Source organism: Mesoplodon densirostris, chromosome 5 (genome assembly GCF_025265405.1).
Source record: "Mesoplodon densirostris isolate mMesDen1 chromosome 5, mMesDen1 primary haplotype, whole genome shotgun sequence".
Classification (NCBI taxonomy): domain Eukaryota; kingdom Metazoa; phylum Chordata; class Mammalia; order Artiodactyla; family Ziphiidae; genus Mesoplodon; species Mesoplodon densirostris.
Window position 1 is genome coordinate 77,791,887 of NC_082665.1, and position 16,601 is coordinate 77,808,487.

At 51.0% G+C, this 16,601-nt stretch overlaps 1 protein-coding gene across 1 annotated transcript in view; it reads right to left on the minus strand.

Annotated features, from left to right (window-relative positions):
- The window catches only part of LOC132490646 (death-inducer obliterator 1-like), a 64,092-nt gene that overhangs the window by 22,990 nt on the left and 24,501 nt on the right, over positions 1–16,601 (minus strand). Inside the window, 6 exon segments of the mRNA XM_060099042.1 lie at positions 8,477–8,690; positions 9,483–9,695; positions 11,632–11,953; positions 12,617–13,454; positions 14,257–14,369; positions 14,888–15,062. Coding sequence (XP_059955025.1) covers positions 8,477–8,690; positions 9,483–9,695; positions 11,632–11,953; positions 12,617–13,452 — 1,585 coding nt within the window. The 5' untranslated portion in view covers positions 13,453–13,454; positions 14,257–14,369; positions 14,888–15,062.

Below are 16,601 nucleotides of genomic sequence, written 5' to 3' on the forward strand. Positions count from 1 at the left end.
AGTCACAGCTGTCTGACAAAGGAGGAACTGGCCACGTCATAGGAACTCAGAACTACGTTTCTACGTATATTATTCATCAGCTCAAATCCATATTCCTAAGGCGCTACCATACCTCAGTACGTGGAAACTTATCTTTACCAGCTCAGCCTCGGCTAACGGGGTCCACAGCACCTCATCTAGGCGGGGGGTGGGGGGAGAGACTGCTAGAGCTGAAGTTAAATGAAATGGACAGAGGCCCCTCTTCTTGGGGGAAGGAACGAGAGTGGAGTGGAGTGGAGCGGGACGCGGTGCCAGCTGTGACTGCCAGCAGGGGATGAAGGAACAAACCCGTCAGGATTAAAATCGAGTCCTAAAACCAGCTCACTCACTGACTGTATACAAACTTTGCTGAGATTATTTTAGTAGCACACTTTTAAGCCACTCTAAAAAGCTGGCCTAAGGTGCTTCCAGAATTCTCAATGAGGCACCCATGATGGGGCCTCAAACAAATCTTATCATGTGACATTTACATTGTTTCAAGTGAGAATTCCTGTTGACTCCGAACACATTCACTCCCTAAGATCAACGCTCCTACTGGTCTAACCAGTGTTTTGTCTCATTCAGGGAAAACAGAAGCCAGGAGCTTAATTTTAGGACATTCACAGTACAGGTGATTAAAGTAACCTGCTATCCAAGAGTGGTAACGGCAAATGAACGTACTCTATTTAAAAAGCAGGGGATGGCTTTCCTTAACCATCGTGCTGCTCTTCTAGAAGATTAGCTGCTTCTGGCTTTTAAAAGTCAACTTTCATTATCCCTCACCTGCGTCTCAGAGCGTATGTAAGTATGATTACATAAATAAAAAGTTGGTAAAATGTGGAAACTGGTGGACCCCAACAAGTCAGCTCTATCCCTCTTCTACTCTGAGGAAAAATGCTCAAAACCGAAAACAGTTGCATGTGGTCCCACCGTCAGCTGGATGCGGGTTAGCTGCTGCTGGAATGAATGGCAGTGACACCATGTCGTGCCAAAGCGACTGACAGCGACAGAAGCATTACTTCTGAGTAGAGCTAAAATCACATTTGCAAATGCTTCATCCAAATTCCCTTTTAACTGTACTGTGTGTATACATTCACAGAAGAGCAAGGCGTAACCAGCCGGCCTCGAAGCGCCAGTTCTAGAACAGGACAGCAGCCCACCCGCCCCCGGCAGAGTGGCTCCAGCAGTGGCCGGGCCCCCAGTGCTGCCGGCTCGAGGCAGGGTGACCACCTGCCCACGTGCCGGACAGAGACGGCCTCCTCGGAATGTACACCCAGTCTGGGCCATCCCGGGGGCTGCCGATGGGGCAAAGAGTGGCCCAAGTTCCAGGCCAGGTGCTGTCTCGGGGAGCAGATGCAGGAGGAAAGGCTGGCCGGTGGCCAGGCCACCGCCCCAGATGACGTCGTTTCTGCTGCGTCTGGCCATTGGTTTCTACTGGAAACGAGTTGTTTGTGGGGAAGCCCGGCAGGAACCAGGCAGGCCGGTGCGCTCAGGGACCAGCAACAATCTAATTGGCTAACTTCCCAGTAAGCATGAACCTGGGGGCCTTCCCACAGGGCAAGCTGGGCCGCGGTGCTATGGCATCGCTGGCCACTGGGTGGCACTGGTGGGCCTTCGAGGGGACAGGAGGAAAAGGGAGCGGAAGCTGTGTTACTGGGAGCAGCCAGTGCTGTGCAGCAGCACGAGGGACCGGCGCCTGGCAGAAGGCGAGTCGCACCGCACAGCACAGCATCACGCGGCCCCCGCCCAGTCACAGCTCAGGGACAGCCGTTGCCGGGGTGGGCCCTCACAGGGACCACTGAGAAACCCTGAGGGACGGTCACTGCTTTATACCTTTCGTCCTGCCCCAAAGAGGTGCCAAGTTACCCTAAAAATCCCCAGATATGAGGCTTTCAGTCACACTGACACGGTGGGGGGCAGGGGGGGAGACACTACTCAGAATGATTGGCTGTAAATGCCAAAGGAATCGAAGAGCTTCGGATGTGACCAGGTGCCAAGCAAGCCCACGTGGTGCAGGTCGGAGCATCCCCTCCCCCCCGCCATTCCCACAGGGCCCCAGATCCACCCAGGCTCAGTGGTGAGGCCGAGGCAGCTACCGCCACAAGGCCCGGGTAACGTAACGGGACCAGCCAGGGCTCAGAGGACACAGTGGACCAGCGGCAGGGGTTGGGGGGAGTGGACTCTGCTCACTGTGACATCAGTTCTAATTTCAGCTCAGCCTGACACGTGTACGAAGACGTTTCTCATTACAACTTTGTTTCTTGGCTGTCAAGACTTTAGTGTGAAAATTCAAGTAGCAAGAGAGAACCATTTTACTTTTGTGCCTTTGCTTAAATAGTTTGCAGTGAATTATTCCTGTAGAAGTTATGCTTACACAGAAACAGAGACAATCCCCACCGAAGACTTGGGAGGCCTGATCTCCATCTCTGGGGCCCTCACGCCAGCTGCCCTCCATCGCTAGGGGTCTGTATGTGGGTCCACAGACAAACTGCCATGATCTGGGGCTACACAAAGCTTGTCCAGATTGACTTTTTCTTACTCATGTGCAGTATTTGAGCGACTTACACCTCAAGAGAGGTGCACAGAACTGGCCGTAACAAGCTTGCAAAAAACCAAGTACGCCTCCGGAGGCAAATGGACCCTTCCTTCTTTTCAGAGTTTCACGGATTTTGAAAACCAAAACCCAATTCACGTTGGACTGGTAATATATGAAAAAAATGGTCACATCATCCTTCAGCACGAACCACGAGAAGGAAACGGGGCCGAGGCTGTGTGCGAGGCAGGCGTTCCACTCTCCTGTCTATGCCAACTGGACTGGTGGGGACTGGCCGCCAGACCTGACACTCAGCTGCAAGTAGAGCTGCTGCTTTCCCTCATCTCCAAAACCCGCCAACAGGCACTTTCACCACTTTGACAAGGTTCAACTTTAACTGTTATCTGTGCCTGCGCCATCTGCTACTTCAAGCAACATGATGGGGTCGAGGGCGTGATAAGACTCTGGGGCACAGAGCCTGCGGCACCTGCTGACCCCAGCGGGTTTAGCGGCCGTTACCTTTGTGCTCGTCTTGCTGACGTCTCCAGGTGCACGGCAACACCCCGACCTTCGTTGACAGAAATCAAAGTGGAAACCCTTCTTATCGATCTTCCAGGTTTACTTCTTTAACTTTCAGAAGGTAAGACTATGACTACGTGCACGGTGAGGTGCAACACGCAAAAAATCAAAAACATTACTTTACAGCTTCAAGTACACCGGAGACTCCTACACCATGTGGGCGGGTTTACAGCTGCATCTTCAGAAAGATCCCTTGGGACTCGATGCCACCTAAAGGAATCTGCCGCGGGACCGTCTGCAAACAGTACCACAGGAGATGCAGAGCCCCAGAGGCCACATGAAGGCCAAAGGGCAGGTGAGGTGAGCAGGACCAACCCTGCTAGAAACTTCTACCCCAAACTCCCGCTAAAGCACAAGAACTAAGGGGGGCAGCCAGGATACAGCTGAGGGTCTCTGTCAGAAAAAGTACATGTACATGCAAAACCTTCCCTGCACTAATTTTCTAAACAGTTGGCTATTAAAAAAAAAAAAACTGTAAAAAGTAAAACACTTAAAAATACGAGAGAATGCCAAGGACCAAGAAAATTCCAGGTATTTGGATAACATTAAAAACAGCTGTCAAGGTAAATCCTTATCAGGACAAGTTTTGGTTCTCTCTCCAAATGGGGGGAGGAAATTGGTGAGATGTACAAGGCTGCTTTGTCCCCACCCACATTTTTTTGCCACTGCAGATCTGGAAGAGACAGAGAAAAACAGCTCGTGTAGCTGATAAAACATGCCTCTCCCACCGTGCCATTCCTACCAAACACCCCTTGGTCCAGGCAGCGCCCCCATCTATGTCACCATGGGGACCTGTCTTCTCTTACTACCTGTGAAGCGTGCTCCCGGAACTCACACCACCGATCCCTGTGAAACCCGCACCCCCAGATCCACTTCGCCACAGCACAGGAACCGGACATGTGGCACACGGAGACCACGGGGCAACGCTTACGTCAGGGCAGGATGCTAACACATCACTGGACCTGGGTGCACAGGTTCTGCCAGGGGTCCCCACTTCAATTCTCAAACCTACATGGAACTGCAGAAATCTGATTTTCTAGTCAAAATTTATTCAGGTCCCCAGAGTTTCAAGTCATCTCGGAGCCATTGAGGGAGCCCCAAACATGGGAACATGTACCTATGCCTAACACAATTCCACTTCCAAACCCTAAGCAACCAGGGCCACTTTAGAAGAACATCTTCAGCCCTCTTCGTGCCTGTGCCTGGACAGTAACGAGAGGCGATGAAGAGGAAATGAAGAGAAACCATGAGGAGGACTACGAGACACAGGGACCTGGGGGGAAATACAATGGCAACTGTTTCCCTAAGTTACACTGTTTTTGTTTTCAGAAACTCTGAAAAACAATTTAAAAAACTCATCAGAGAACAAGTGGGTGTTAATCCCATCACTGTGAGGACCTTAAGATCTACTGACTGCCCCACGAGAGAAGCAGGTCAGAGCCTCTGTGTAGCAAGGTCTTGCCCACGATGCTCATGCAAGGCTGCCCTGAACCCACAACTCAAGGCCAGTGCCAATGGCCTGGGAGAAGTGGGGTGGGGGCAGAGCACCTCCAGGGGCCGCACACTGGCTGCCTAAGGATCCACCCAAGACCTGACCCGAGTCCAGGGCAACCAGGGAAACGCCCCCTCCGAAGAGCGGTCCCGGCATCACCTGCACCCAGAAACATATCACGCTCTGCAGCCAGGGAGGTGGGTGGGGGCGTGGTGGGGATGCAGGGCTCTGCTGAGTGTGTGCGGGGGGCCCCCTCCCATTGTGCCTGTGTGTGGGGACCCGCGGAAGGTCCACAGCCACTGCCACTGTCAAGTAATGGTTTGGGGAAGAGGCAGAGGCACAGCTGCTGCTCACCGAGGCTCAAGTCGGGTGTTTACCTTCGACCTTTTACACTCCTCCCAATCCTCTTTTGGGAAGATGACATTTCTGGGATAACAGAAAATGATCAGAAGCAACTAGCTCAACAGCATGTCCCTTATGCAGGCTACAAGCTGTGGCTATCCGTCCACGTACTTCTGAGACGTAAATGTGCTACAGTAATCGAGACAGTGTGGAACTGGCACAAAAACAGAAAGATCGATCAATGGAACAGGATAGAAAGCCCAGAGATAAACCCACGCACATATGGTCACCTTATCTTTGATAAAGGAGGCAGGAATGTACAGTGGAGAAAGGACAGCCTCTTCAGTAAGTGGTGCTGGGAAAACTGGACAGGTCCATGTAAAAGTATGACATTAGATCACTCCCTAACACCATACACAAAAATAAGCTCAAAATGGCCTAAAGACAGAAATGTAAGGCCAGAGACTATCAAACTCTTAGAGGAAAACATAGGCAGAACACTCTATGACATAAATCACAGCAAGATCCTTTTGGACCCACCTCCTACAGAAATGGAAATAAAAACAAAAATAACACATGGGACCTAATGAAACTTCAAAGCTTTTGCACAGCAAAGGAAACCATAAACAAGACCAAAACACAACCCTCAGAATGGGAGAAAATATTTGCAAATGAAGCAACTGACAAAGGATTCATCTCCAAAATTTATAAGCAGCTTATGCAGCTCAATAACAAAAAAAAAAAACAAACAACCCAATCCAAAAATGGGCAGAAGACCTAAATAGACATTTCTCCAAAGAAGATATACAGACTGCCAACAAACACATGAAAGAATGCTCAACATCATTAATCCTTAGAGACATGCACATCAAAACTACAATGAGATATCATCTCACACCAGTCAGAATGGCCATCATCCAAAAACCTAGAAACAATACATGCTGGAGAGGGTGTGGAGAAAAGGGAACACTCTTGCACTGCTGGTGGGAATGTGAATTGGTAGAGCCACTATGGGGAACAGTATGGAGGTTCCTTAAAAAACTACAAACAGAACTACCAGATGACCCAGCAATCCCACTACTGGGCATATACCCTGAGAAAACCATAATTCAAAAGGAGTCACGTACCAAAATGTTCATTGCAGCTCTATTTACAATAGCCCGGAGATGGAAACAACCTAAGTGTCCATCATCCAATGAATGGATAAAGAAGATGCGGCACATATATACCATGGAATACTACTCGGCCATAAAAAGAAACGAAATTGAGCTATTTGTCATGAGGTGGATGGACCTAGAGTCTGTCATACAGAGTGACATAAGTCAGAAAGAGAAAGACAAATACCGTATGCTAACACATAGATATGGAATTTAAGAAAAGAGAACGTCATGAAGAACCTAGGGGTAGAACAGGAATAAAGACACAGACCCACTTGAGAATGGACTTGAAGATATGGGGAGGGGGAAGGGTAAGCTGTGACAAGGCGAGAGAGAGGCATGGACACATATACACTACCGAACGTAAGGTAGATAGCTACTGGGAAGCAGCCACATAGCAAAGGGAGATCAGCTCCGTGCTCTGTGACCACCTAGAGGGGAGGGATAGGGAGGGTGGGAGGGAGGGAGACGCAAGAGGGAAGGGATATGGGAACAGACGTATATGTATAACTGATTCGCTTTGTTATAAAGCAGAAACTAATTTAAAAAGATGCGCTGGGAAGGTGGTCAGTGAGGAGGTGATGTGCAGAGGAGGGGGCTGGGGCAGAGGGAAGAGAAACCCGGCCTGTGAGCAGAGCCACCACCTCCTTGAGGCCGGGCTCCCCGCCCCTCCACCCCAATCTTCCCTCAAAAACCGGGAAGTCAGAACTGGGGATAAGTAAGCACCCACCCCTCCCCCAAGCCCCGCCAGCTTTCCTTTCTCACTGTGCGCCCTACATCTGACTCCACACTCCGAGCCTGGGGGCAGTCTCCCGATTCTGGTCGACAGAGATGGAAATCAACTGAATTGAGATCAATCACCCAGGGTTTTGTGGCTACACCTCGGTTTCCCTTTCATTCTGTCACGTGCCTATAACCAACTGAGAACATTCAGCCCAGGATTCCAACATGACGGCTCCCCACCCATTCACAGCTGGGCGATGCTTATATTTAGGTCCACTCGTAACCCCTGTAGAGGCGCTACGGTGTAGAGGTGCTATAACTTGATGGATGTTTGCGACACGTTGTTAGCATGAAGTTCTTGGTTCAAACAACCTGAGGTGTACTGAGACTCATTTTAATACAGCAACTGGTTAATTCTATATTTAACCACTCACTCCAAAAATCCAAAAATAAATACACAAATAAATATGTATATAGACATATACACACACAGTATTGCTTGGCAGTTTACTTGCAACTCCATTTCTTAGGTCTTGGGTCATTTACATTCTCAAAATGCAGCTAGTTATGCAGTCTTCTAACCACACTACATCCACGAGGCCTTCCCTCAGGCCGCTGGCCTAAACAGCCGGCTGAGAGGAGGAAGCAGCACGTGGCTATAATCCTGGAATTTAGGGCCATTTAACCTCTTGTGCTTTTAAAACAAGTTGCAAGAGTATAAAAGATAGCATAAATAAAAACACAAAATGACCTTAATCATAGAAAAATAAGAATAAGATGCGCCCCAGAGCAATTTAAATTTCTAAAATTTAATTTTGGAGAATGAGCTGAGAAAAAGAAGAAAGAGAAAAGATTCAAGCTGCATGATCTCATCTGGGATTGCAAAGGTCTGTCTGAACTTGAAGCCTGGGTGGCATGACCCAGCAGTGCACGCCAAGACTCCTGGTCTGGGTGCTGCTCAGAGTGGAGAGACATTGTGCTCACTTACTTTCAAGCACGGGAAGCAGGGTAAACAGCCTTCAAGACTGGCATGTGTGTTTATGTTCTGTGTAGTATGTGAATTGGACATAAAAAAAATTCCGGTTCGGTCAAGAATAATATAACTCCTGCAAATCATGCTTCAGTTGAAAATCAGCTACAACACTACTGTGCTAATAGGAATAGGCTCCCACAATATACAAAGAAGTGAGGGTCACGTGTGCTGGGAGCAGACTGTGTGGAAAGGCCCCCGCGTGGAGAGCCCACGGCGGTGACGGCGCAGTGGTGAACACCTGGATGACGGCGGACCCTGAGTGCCGGGCAGCGCGCCCCCTTGTCAGATTCTGCTGAAGATACTACACATACTTACCAGAGCCTGGTAATAAAGAAAAGCGATTAAAGACATCGGTCGTCGGAGGTGAGACATTCAGCAACGGGGCTGGTACAGCTTTTTGGAAACACGGACAGGAAGTCCCGACAGACTAAGGATGGGTACGCGGGGCTCAGGAGGCCTCCTGGACTTGGGCAAGGGCTTTGATCTCTGCAGGTGCAGCAGAAAACACGGCTAGAACTCCTAGCTCTGGACAGGCCCGAGTGCACGGCCGTCCAGAAAGACCGGGAAGGGTCCAGAGCTCCCCCCCGGGTGATACATACATTTATACAACAGTGGCGGCCAGGGGGCGGCAGTCTTTTCTGGCTTTACTGCATTGTAATTGTGGTCGCTGGCCCACGACGGCGTGCTGCTCTCACAGGGCGGCTCCTTAGCGAGGACCTCACTCCTTGGAGGCACCACCACCACCTTCCTCGCTGTGTTCTCCTTCTTGTCTGGAGCCGGTCTCTTGTGCACAGAAGAGATTTTAATGCCTGCCTGGATAATCAGTAAAGCCCCAATCATGAACGAGGTCAGAAATTAACCTTTGCGCATTTCACTCTGCAGTGAGGGTCACGACTCAATCAGCTCCTGGACCATCCTAAGCCCAATGCACTGCATCTGCTCAGCAGAGGGCTTGGCTACTCCCCCACATCCAGCAGGCCCGCATCAACATCCGAACGATGAGAAGGTCCCTGACACAACAACCCGTCAACCTAGCATCCTGATGAGGCGCTAGGCCGCCACGATAACCGAGGGGCCGTGGAGTGAGGCAGTGAAGCAAGGCGGAGAGCACGGCAGACCGGGGCCCCGTGTGAGAACGCGCCCAAGCAGCACTGACAGGCAGGAGCTGCAGACACAACAGCACGTGGAGAAAGGACAGGCGTACAAACGACATCTCTGTACCCCACCAGGCACACAGTGCGGCGCCCCCAGAACCCACTGGCCACTCCGCAGCTGGCACGTCAATTCCCTGCACAGACTCCAGCAGGGACCACTCTCCTCCCAGCAGGGCTGGCGTGTGGGTGGAGAGCTATTCCACGCAGCAGCCGGTTCCCACGATTCTATCAGTTAATCCCTCGGCAGGAGGCGGAGAAGGAAAATACGAGAACACGTGCCTATTTGTCATTTCGACAAGAACACTGGTGGGCAAGGCGGAGGGCAGTGTGAAGGTGCCTGCATCCCGTCCGGGCCTGTGTGCCCTACACTCTCCAAATCAACCCACCGAGCCTGTAACCTCCAGACGCTCATGGTTTGAACTACACAAATGGCTGGTTTCAGTCAACTTACCTGAACGCTCCATTTCTGAAGAATGATTTTTTCCGGCTTTGTCTTGGGTTTCTCTTTAGGTTTTGGTTTCTCCTCTTTCCCTGCGCTCAGGAAGCGCATGGTGGCCGCGGCGTGTTTCCGGATACACTCGCTGCTGCAGTAGACAGAGTCGGGCTGCGCCACGCTCGAGCACCCGGGGCCAATGCATCTGGCGGCACCAGGCGCCTCTAGGACCTGCAGGATCAGACGTGGCTTCAGTGTACTCACCCACTAGGTGGGTATGGCACTTTGTAACATAACTATTTATGGTACCGGGATGACTGCTTTTAATCATGTATGAAAAAACTATGAATAAACATGTACCTTTGTTTATTCAAAACACACAAATCTACCTGCCCTGAGGAAGGCCCTCGGGTTCTTACCTGCCCTTCAGCCACGCAAGAAGGGCGGAACCCTAAGCGGACCCGGCGCTCACGCTGCGCACTTCTCAACACAATGGGGTTTCACACCACAAGTAGGTTCCCTTATCGGGCAAATGGGCAGGGATTTTACCAACGAATTAAGATCCCAAGTGAGAGGATTCCGAGTTAGTCCAAAGGGTCCAACTTCGTCAACTGAAAACCCTTCAAAGAGGAACTGAGCCTCCAGAAGAGAGAGGATTCCACTGCTGGCTCTGCTGAGAGGGCGCCCATGCCTAGGCTCGGCGGGCAAGGCTGGGAGACGACACCCAGGACACCCAGTTAACCGTGGCTCTCAGAAACAACAGATCACTTTTTGCTATCATCAGGCCACAAAAATCGCCCGGGATATAGGTTTCATGCTAAACCAAGTCAGAGCTTTTGGAAGTGGATCTTTCCCCAGCCGAGCCTCTGATACCTCAGGCCCCACAGACACCTGGAGGGCAGTCTTGTAAGACCCAGAGCAGAGGGGGCCCAGCTAAGCCAGGCCTGGATTTCGGAGCTAATAAATGTGTGTTGTTTAAGCTGCTGAACAAGTCTGTGGCTGCCTGCCGTGCAGTAGGAGCCTGGTTCACTACAAGGGCTGAACACAGCTGTCCATGATCACTAGAGCATGTTCTGATGGTCGAGACTAATAACATACATGAACATACCCCTCCAATGTACTGGAGCAAAATCTTAAATCTCAAATTATGCACTGAATTGTTTTTCCTCCACAGAATCCAAGTTTTACTCAGAGAAATACTTAAGTTTCTGGGTAGTCTCAAACACATCAGCAATCACAGGACGTTTCCTACTGACTTCCATTCCCATTCATTCTCTTCCTTACCAGTTCTCATCATACTTCCACTCGATGCCTCCTCGTACGCCCATGACAGGTAAAATTTAAACGGTCCAGCCCTCGAGGCTACCTCAGTGCAAGGGGGAGACGGCGGGAAGCTAGGACACGGCCACCGCAAGGTCGTCTGCATGCCCAACACTGGCTAGAGCACGGGCTGTGGGGGCGGCATGGGCCCCCAATTCAAGGAAGGCCTGGGGTGAAAACATGCTCTGAGTAGGACGATCGTGAGAGCCTCAGACAGCTCTCAAGATGCACGGAATCCATGACAAAGAATCACGGCCCTTGGGCAGGAGACACGAGTGAACAGAGTTGGGAAAGGAGAAAACACAGCTGCACAAGCACTGGTGAGTGGGAGAACACCATAACACAGCGCGTGCCAGCCGCAGCTGTCTTGTCAGCCTGGGGACCCGTGCGGGCACCACCGCTGGCCTTGGCATCTTGCTGCGAGGCAGGGACTAGACCACTGGTTCTCTCAAGGCGCTGACGGGTACTATAGGTGCACACGTGCCCCTGTGACTCAAAAATAATTTTGTTTCTTCACATATGTACTTCAAACTCCGGATCCATTCATGAGAAAACTTAAGGGAAGACTTACAAAAGTGAGTCCACTTATGGAAAATGTTAAGTCAGTAATAACAGCATAGGAGATAGATATGATTAACAAACATAGAGAAAGAATAGACAGGCGTGCCAGCCTTAAGCAGGTGCATGGACCTGGGAGCTCGCAGAGCCCAGCCCCGCGCCCAATGCCACTCCTGGGAAAAGCTAACTTATCTCAGGAGACAAAACCTTCTGTCTTCATGTTTCTGCCAACGGCAGCTGAGGGCTCCACAGTCACCTCTACTGCTGACCTTGGGAGACAGGTACTTACGGGCTGGAATATCTTGAGTTTTTTCTTGCAACTTGCGTTTGCAGCTTTCTCAATTCTAACCTTAATTCCTTGGTCTTCATTCGATTTCTGCTCCACGATTCCTAGACTTGTACAGTCCATGCCGTCGGCATCTGCAGCTCTCGACCTCGAGTCCTGCGTGCCTGTGGTCTCGGAGCTGGGCTCGTCCTGCACTTGCAGGATGGTGCAGTTTGGGCAGATGTAATCCTGCCCGTTCCTTTCCAAGAGCCTCCCTCGAGCCTCAGAAATGCCCACACAGTCGCCATGAAACCATTCTTCACATCGGTCACAGCAAATCATAAACCTGGAATGATAAAATAAGGAATGGAGATTATTATTAGTATTACGAATGGAAAGTGAGAGACCAACTCCATTTTAAACACAAGTCAAATTTCAACATTCTATTATGAAAAAAACAAAAATATTACAGACACATGGACAGAACAGAATAAAGAGCATCCACGTGCCCCTCTCAATTTTACTAACATTCAATCAAATTTGCTTCACCTTTTCTTTCAGGGGAGCACTCTGCCCTGGACACCACAGTTCTTGTCCACAGGAGGGCAGCCATGCCTTTACCCGCCCCCTCCCTGAGCTGCCCCAACGTCCACACCACAGCCCAGTCGCAGCCGGTCTGGAGCAGCGTCACCCAGCGAGCTCTCTGGGACAGCAGATCCTCTCTGCTCCAGGCCGCCCTGTCCGTGGCTGCTGGGACCGAGGCAGCCAATGTCCCACGCCAGCCCCCACCTCGGTGGAGGGTGTGGCTCTTGGCAGTGCCCACCCATGCCGTATTTGTTGTTGTTTTTTGACAATGACTTGCTCGTCTTTCCCAAGAGAACAAGTCCCTCATTCAGGCCACCCTGGGACTCTCTCAACTAAGACGAATGGAAAACCCTCTCTGGCACTTTCCACACCTCGGACTTCCCCCCGGAAGCCTGGGCAGCCACTTCATCCTCCCACGACCCACCTGCTGTTGTGAGGCTGGCGGCACAGGCAGTACAGGGCATTGGGGTCGTACACCTCACATGCGGGCTTGTGTCGGACTGCGTCTCCGGGTTCCTCTGCATTCCCCCCTGGGGCCGCCCTCCCTTCCAGCTGGCTCTCTCTGTCCATTTTCGCCACCTGGGACGCAGCCCCCAGGTCGGCCTCCGGCTCCCGCGGGATGGGCCGCGAACCCTCCATCGCATCGCCTGCCTCAGCATCCACGGTCTCCACCGGGTCCTCCTCCCGATGCTTCTTCCTCAGACGGTTCTGGATGCCCTTTGGGGGCCTGTCGGTGGGCTCCTGCTCGCGCTTTCTCCGCAGGCCATTCTGGAGTTCTTTCAAAGTCAAACCGTCACTGTGGCTATTGGAGGTGTCAATCTCGTCGCCACGCCCTCTGGCCTTTGCCGAGGAGGCCGTTCGTTCCTTAGCACCCGTGCAGCCAGACCTGGGACCGCTATTCCCGTCCGAGGTGCTCTCCATGCTCCCCTCGGAGGCGCTCTCCGCTTCTGTCACTGGACAGGACGCCGGCTCCGCTGAGGCCTCTAGGGACATGGAGGTGCCCCTCCGGCCCCGGCGCCGGACCGTGGTCAGGAACTCCTCCACCCGCTCCGTACGCTTCGGCTGCCTTCCGCTGCGACGCAGCGACGGGCTCTGCTGCTGCCCGGGCAGCAGCTCCAGGGCATCCACCTCCGCATCCCCGGCGCCCTCGCGCTTGCCGATGGTGCTCCTCCGGAACCTCCACGTCTTCCTGAACACTTTGCGGGTGGGCTTGATGGCCTTGGGCACGTCCTCACCACTCGGGTCATCCTCCTCGTCCATACCTAACAGGGAAATGCAACCAAACCACGCCAGGCGTCAGCCAGGGCCGCGGTCCAGACCCAGGACCGGCACCCACCAGCCACGAGAGTGCACCAGAAGGGGCACCACCCGCACGGAGGAAACCCAGACACAGTGAATCGCAACAATCCTCCACCTACAAAAACCGAAGGCTCTTCCTAAAGTGCACTGAGAGGATTCAAGGTGATCTCTGAAGAAAAGTGTAACAGTTACGGAGATAATGTTCAGTAGAAAAACACAGCTAGCAAACCAAATCTGTGCATCTGTCAACTGCTGAGGACGAGGATTTGTACAAGAGGTAGCGGGGAAAGAGGAAGCGAGCAGCAGTGCTGCCAGGACAGGACAGGGTGGCGGGTGCCTCGGGCTCTCCCGCACAGAGACGCGGGGCCCACCTGGCTCTGCCCGCAGAGCTCGGTGGACAGAACGCCGTGCTGGCTCTGGGCCTAGTGCTTGGAAGCCCCGAGCTGCGTGTGAGACGTCTGACCACGTTGCTGGAGGGATCACGTGGAGATGGGGGATTCGGACCCTGAACACCCACACCCAGCCCCCGCTGAGCCCTGCCCAGATTCCCGAGCCACGACTGTGTTGACACAAGATGGGCCCATCCAGCTCTGCACGCAGGGTCTGCAGCAGCAGACGATCAGGACACTGAGAAAATTCTGACCCACGCAGCACCTGTGGTATTTAGTTCTTCTCTCCTCTTTCTAACAGACTGTTTAAATGGTCGTGTTTGTGAAAACTTCACTCCTGTTTAAAATGAAAAAGCCTGAAAAAGATAATATATACCTTGAGAATTTTTTCCCAAGCTGCGCGGGCTTCAATTACATTTAAATGCTAACGATGACTCAGGTTTTATGCCATGATCCATTCCAGGGGAAGGACTAGTACAGAATGGAAACCTTCAAACAGAAAACACACAAAATTAAAAATCACACGTAACTGAACTCTCTTTTTCGTTCCCACTAAGTATGGTCACCTCCCATTTCCATGTCCAGGTCTGCAACTCCCCCACCCTGGGCCTGGGCCCACACTCTCCCAGGCCACTTGGAAGCTTGCAGGAGTAGCTGTGACATCAGCACCTGTGCCACCAAGGACCACGCCACTGTCCTGGTCACCCAAGTCTTTCTGCAGGAAGGACTCTCCTCTACAAAACACAGTTCTCACCAGAGCCAACAAACAACGTCATCGTAAATGCACTAAAGAAACCACCCATGTAAAAATAAAGTAGTGCTCTGAATCAGATTCTTAACACACAATTAGACACTCTTCAAGAAATCTTGGGCTAAAGCTTAAACCACTGCAAACAAATACTAATGTCACATCAGTTTCTTTACATATAATGCCGCTTTTGAAATAGAAAACATGACATCAAAACTTAAAATTGTGTTGCTGGCGTTTAACACTATTGCCACGTTACCTGCCCCACACGGAAGCTTGGGCGCTTCTTCCGACTTCCCAGAAACAATGACAACCTGGCCGATGCAACTGCGGGGTCCAAGGGAAGCGCCAAGCCCCGAAACCCTGCTGCTGCCGGTCACTATTCACAGATTACAATGCAGATTATCTCGAGACAGTCACCACGGAGTAAGCTCCTAAAAGAAGACAACAAAACCGTTTAAAGATTTAAAGCAACTATAACTAAAATCATGTTTAAGAAAAAAAAGGCATGAAGCTTTCCAAACAATCTCTTATTTGAATGTACATTACATGACCCACAAAGACACTGGGCGAGTCGACAAACAATAGCCACAAAACAAAGTCCCCTGCTTCCTTAAGGACTTTTAAAGAAGGGAAGATACTTTGACTACACTCTGAAAGCAGGGGGCTGGAAAGGCCTCCGCTTGCACACTGGTGGGGAGGAAGCTGGTGGGCAGAGGGCAGAGGCCTCAGTGGGAAGGAGGGTTTCAAAACTGATCATTGGTACCAGCTGCTTTCCAATTACAATCGTACTTTTAAGATGGACCCAGGTCAGTAAAAACCCAGAGACAGAGAGAAAGGAACAAAACATGAAAAGATGAACAAAAAAATTACACATGAAAGTCATTATTTAGAAATTCTTTTCTGTTTTAAACCTATTTATTTAAGTTTTGGCTGTGTTGGTCTCTGTTGCTGTGCGTGGGTTTTCCCTAGTTGCAGTGAGCGGGGGCTACTCTTCGTTGTGGTGCGTGGGCTTCTCATTGCGGTGGCTGCTCTTGTTGTGGAGCACGGGCTCTAGGCGCATGGCTTCAGTAGTTGTGGCACGCGGGCTCAGTAGTTGTGGCTCGTGGGCTCTAGAGCACAGGCTCAATAGTTGTCGCACACGGGCTTACTTGCTCTGCCGCATGTGGGATCTTAAGTTCCCTGACCAGGGATCAAACTCGTGTCCCCTGCCTCGGCAGGCGGATTCTTAACCACTGTGCCACCAGGGAAGCCCTAGAACACTATACCTATGTCATCCTTTGAGTTAAAAATCTAAGGAAGATTTCAGAGGACTAATGGGATGATGATTGAACATCACCAGGGTACCGCTCATCTATGTGTATTTACATATTTAAAGAACGTTTCTCCTCCTGTGCCCTCATTCAATCACGATACCTAGTTTGATCCACAAATGTGTCTCTGTTTCTAGGTAAGTCCGCAGTGTTAACATTTTAACACATTTTGCTTTCTAGACCCAGGACTCCCTGCCCGCAACTCACCTCTTCCTCACCTCACACCAACTGCCTCCCCTGTAACTGTGGTCTCCTTGGGTGACCTCAGAGCCAACATTCCGTCCCACCTCCTTTTAAAGAGATAGCGACCATCTCACTCTGGTCACCCCCGGCCCCCCATGGCCACCACCTCTCTCACATACGGTCAACCCATCTCAAAATGAGAAACTTCTCAGGAGAAACTGTTCAAAACAGTGAACATTTATAAAAGCAGAGAAATTACGATGGTCTCAGGAATTAAAAAGGTTTTAAGGTTTGTGTTAATCTGAACCACCCACCCAAGAAAAAACCCATGCCTCTGGATTTGACTTCTGAATCATCAGAAAAGGAAAATCCAGCTATTTCTGTTAAGTGGAATGAAGTACTTTATTCAGAAGAGATCATATCATTTTACATCATCTGGTTCGTTTTGGTTCTTTTTTCTGATTTTACATTTGCAAG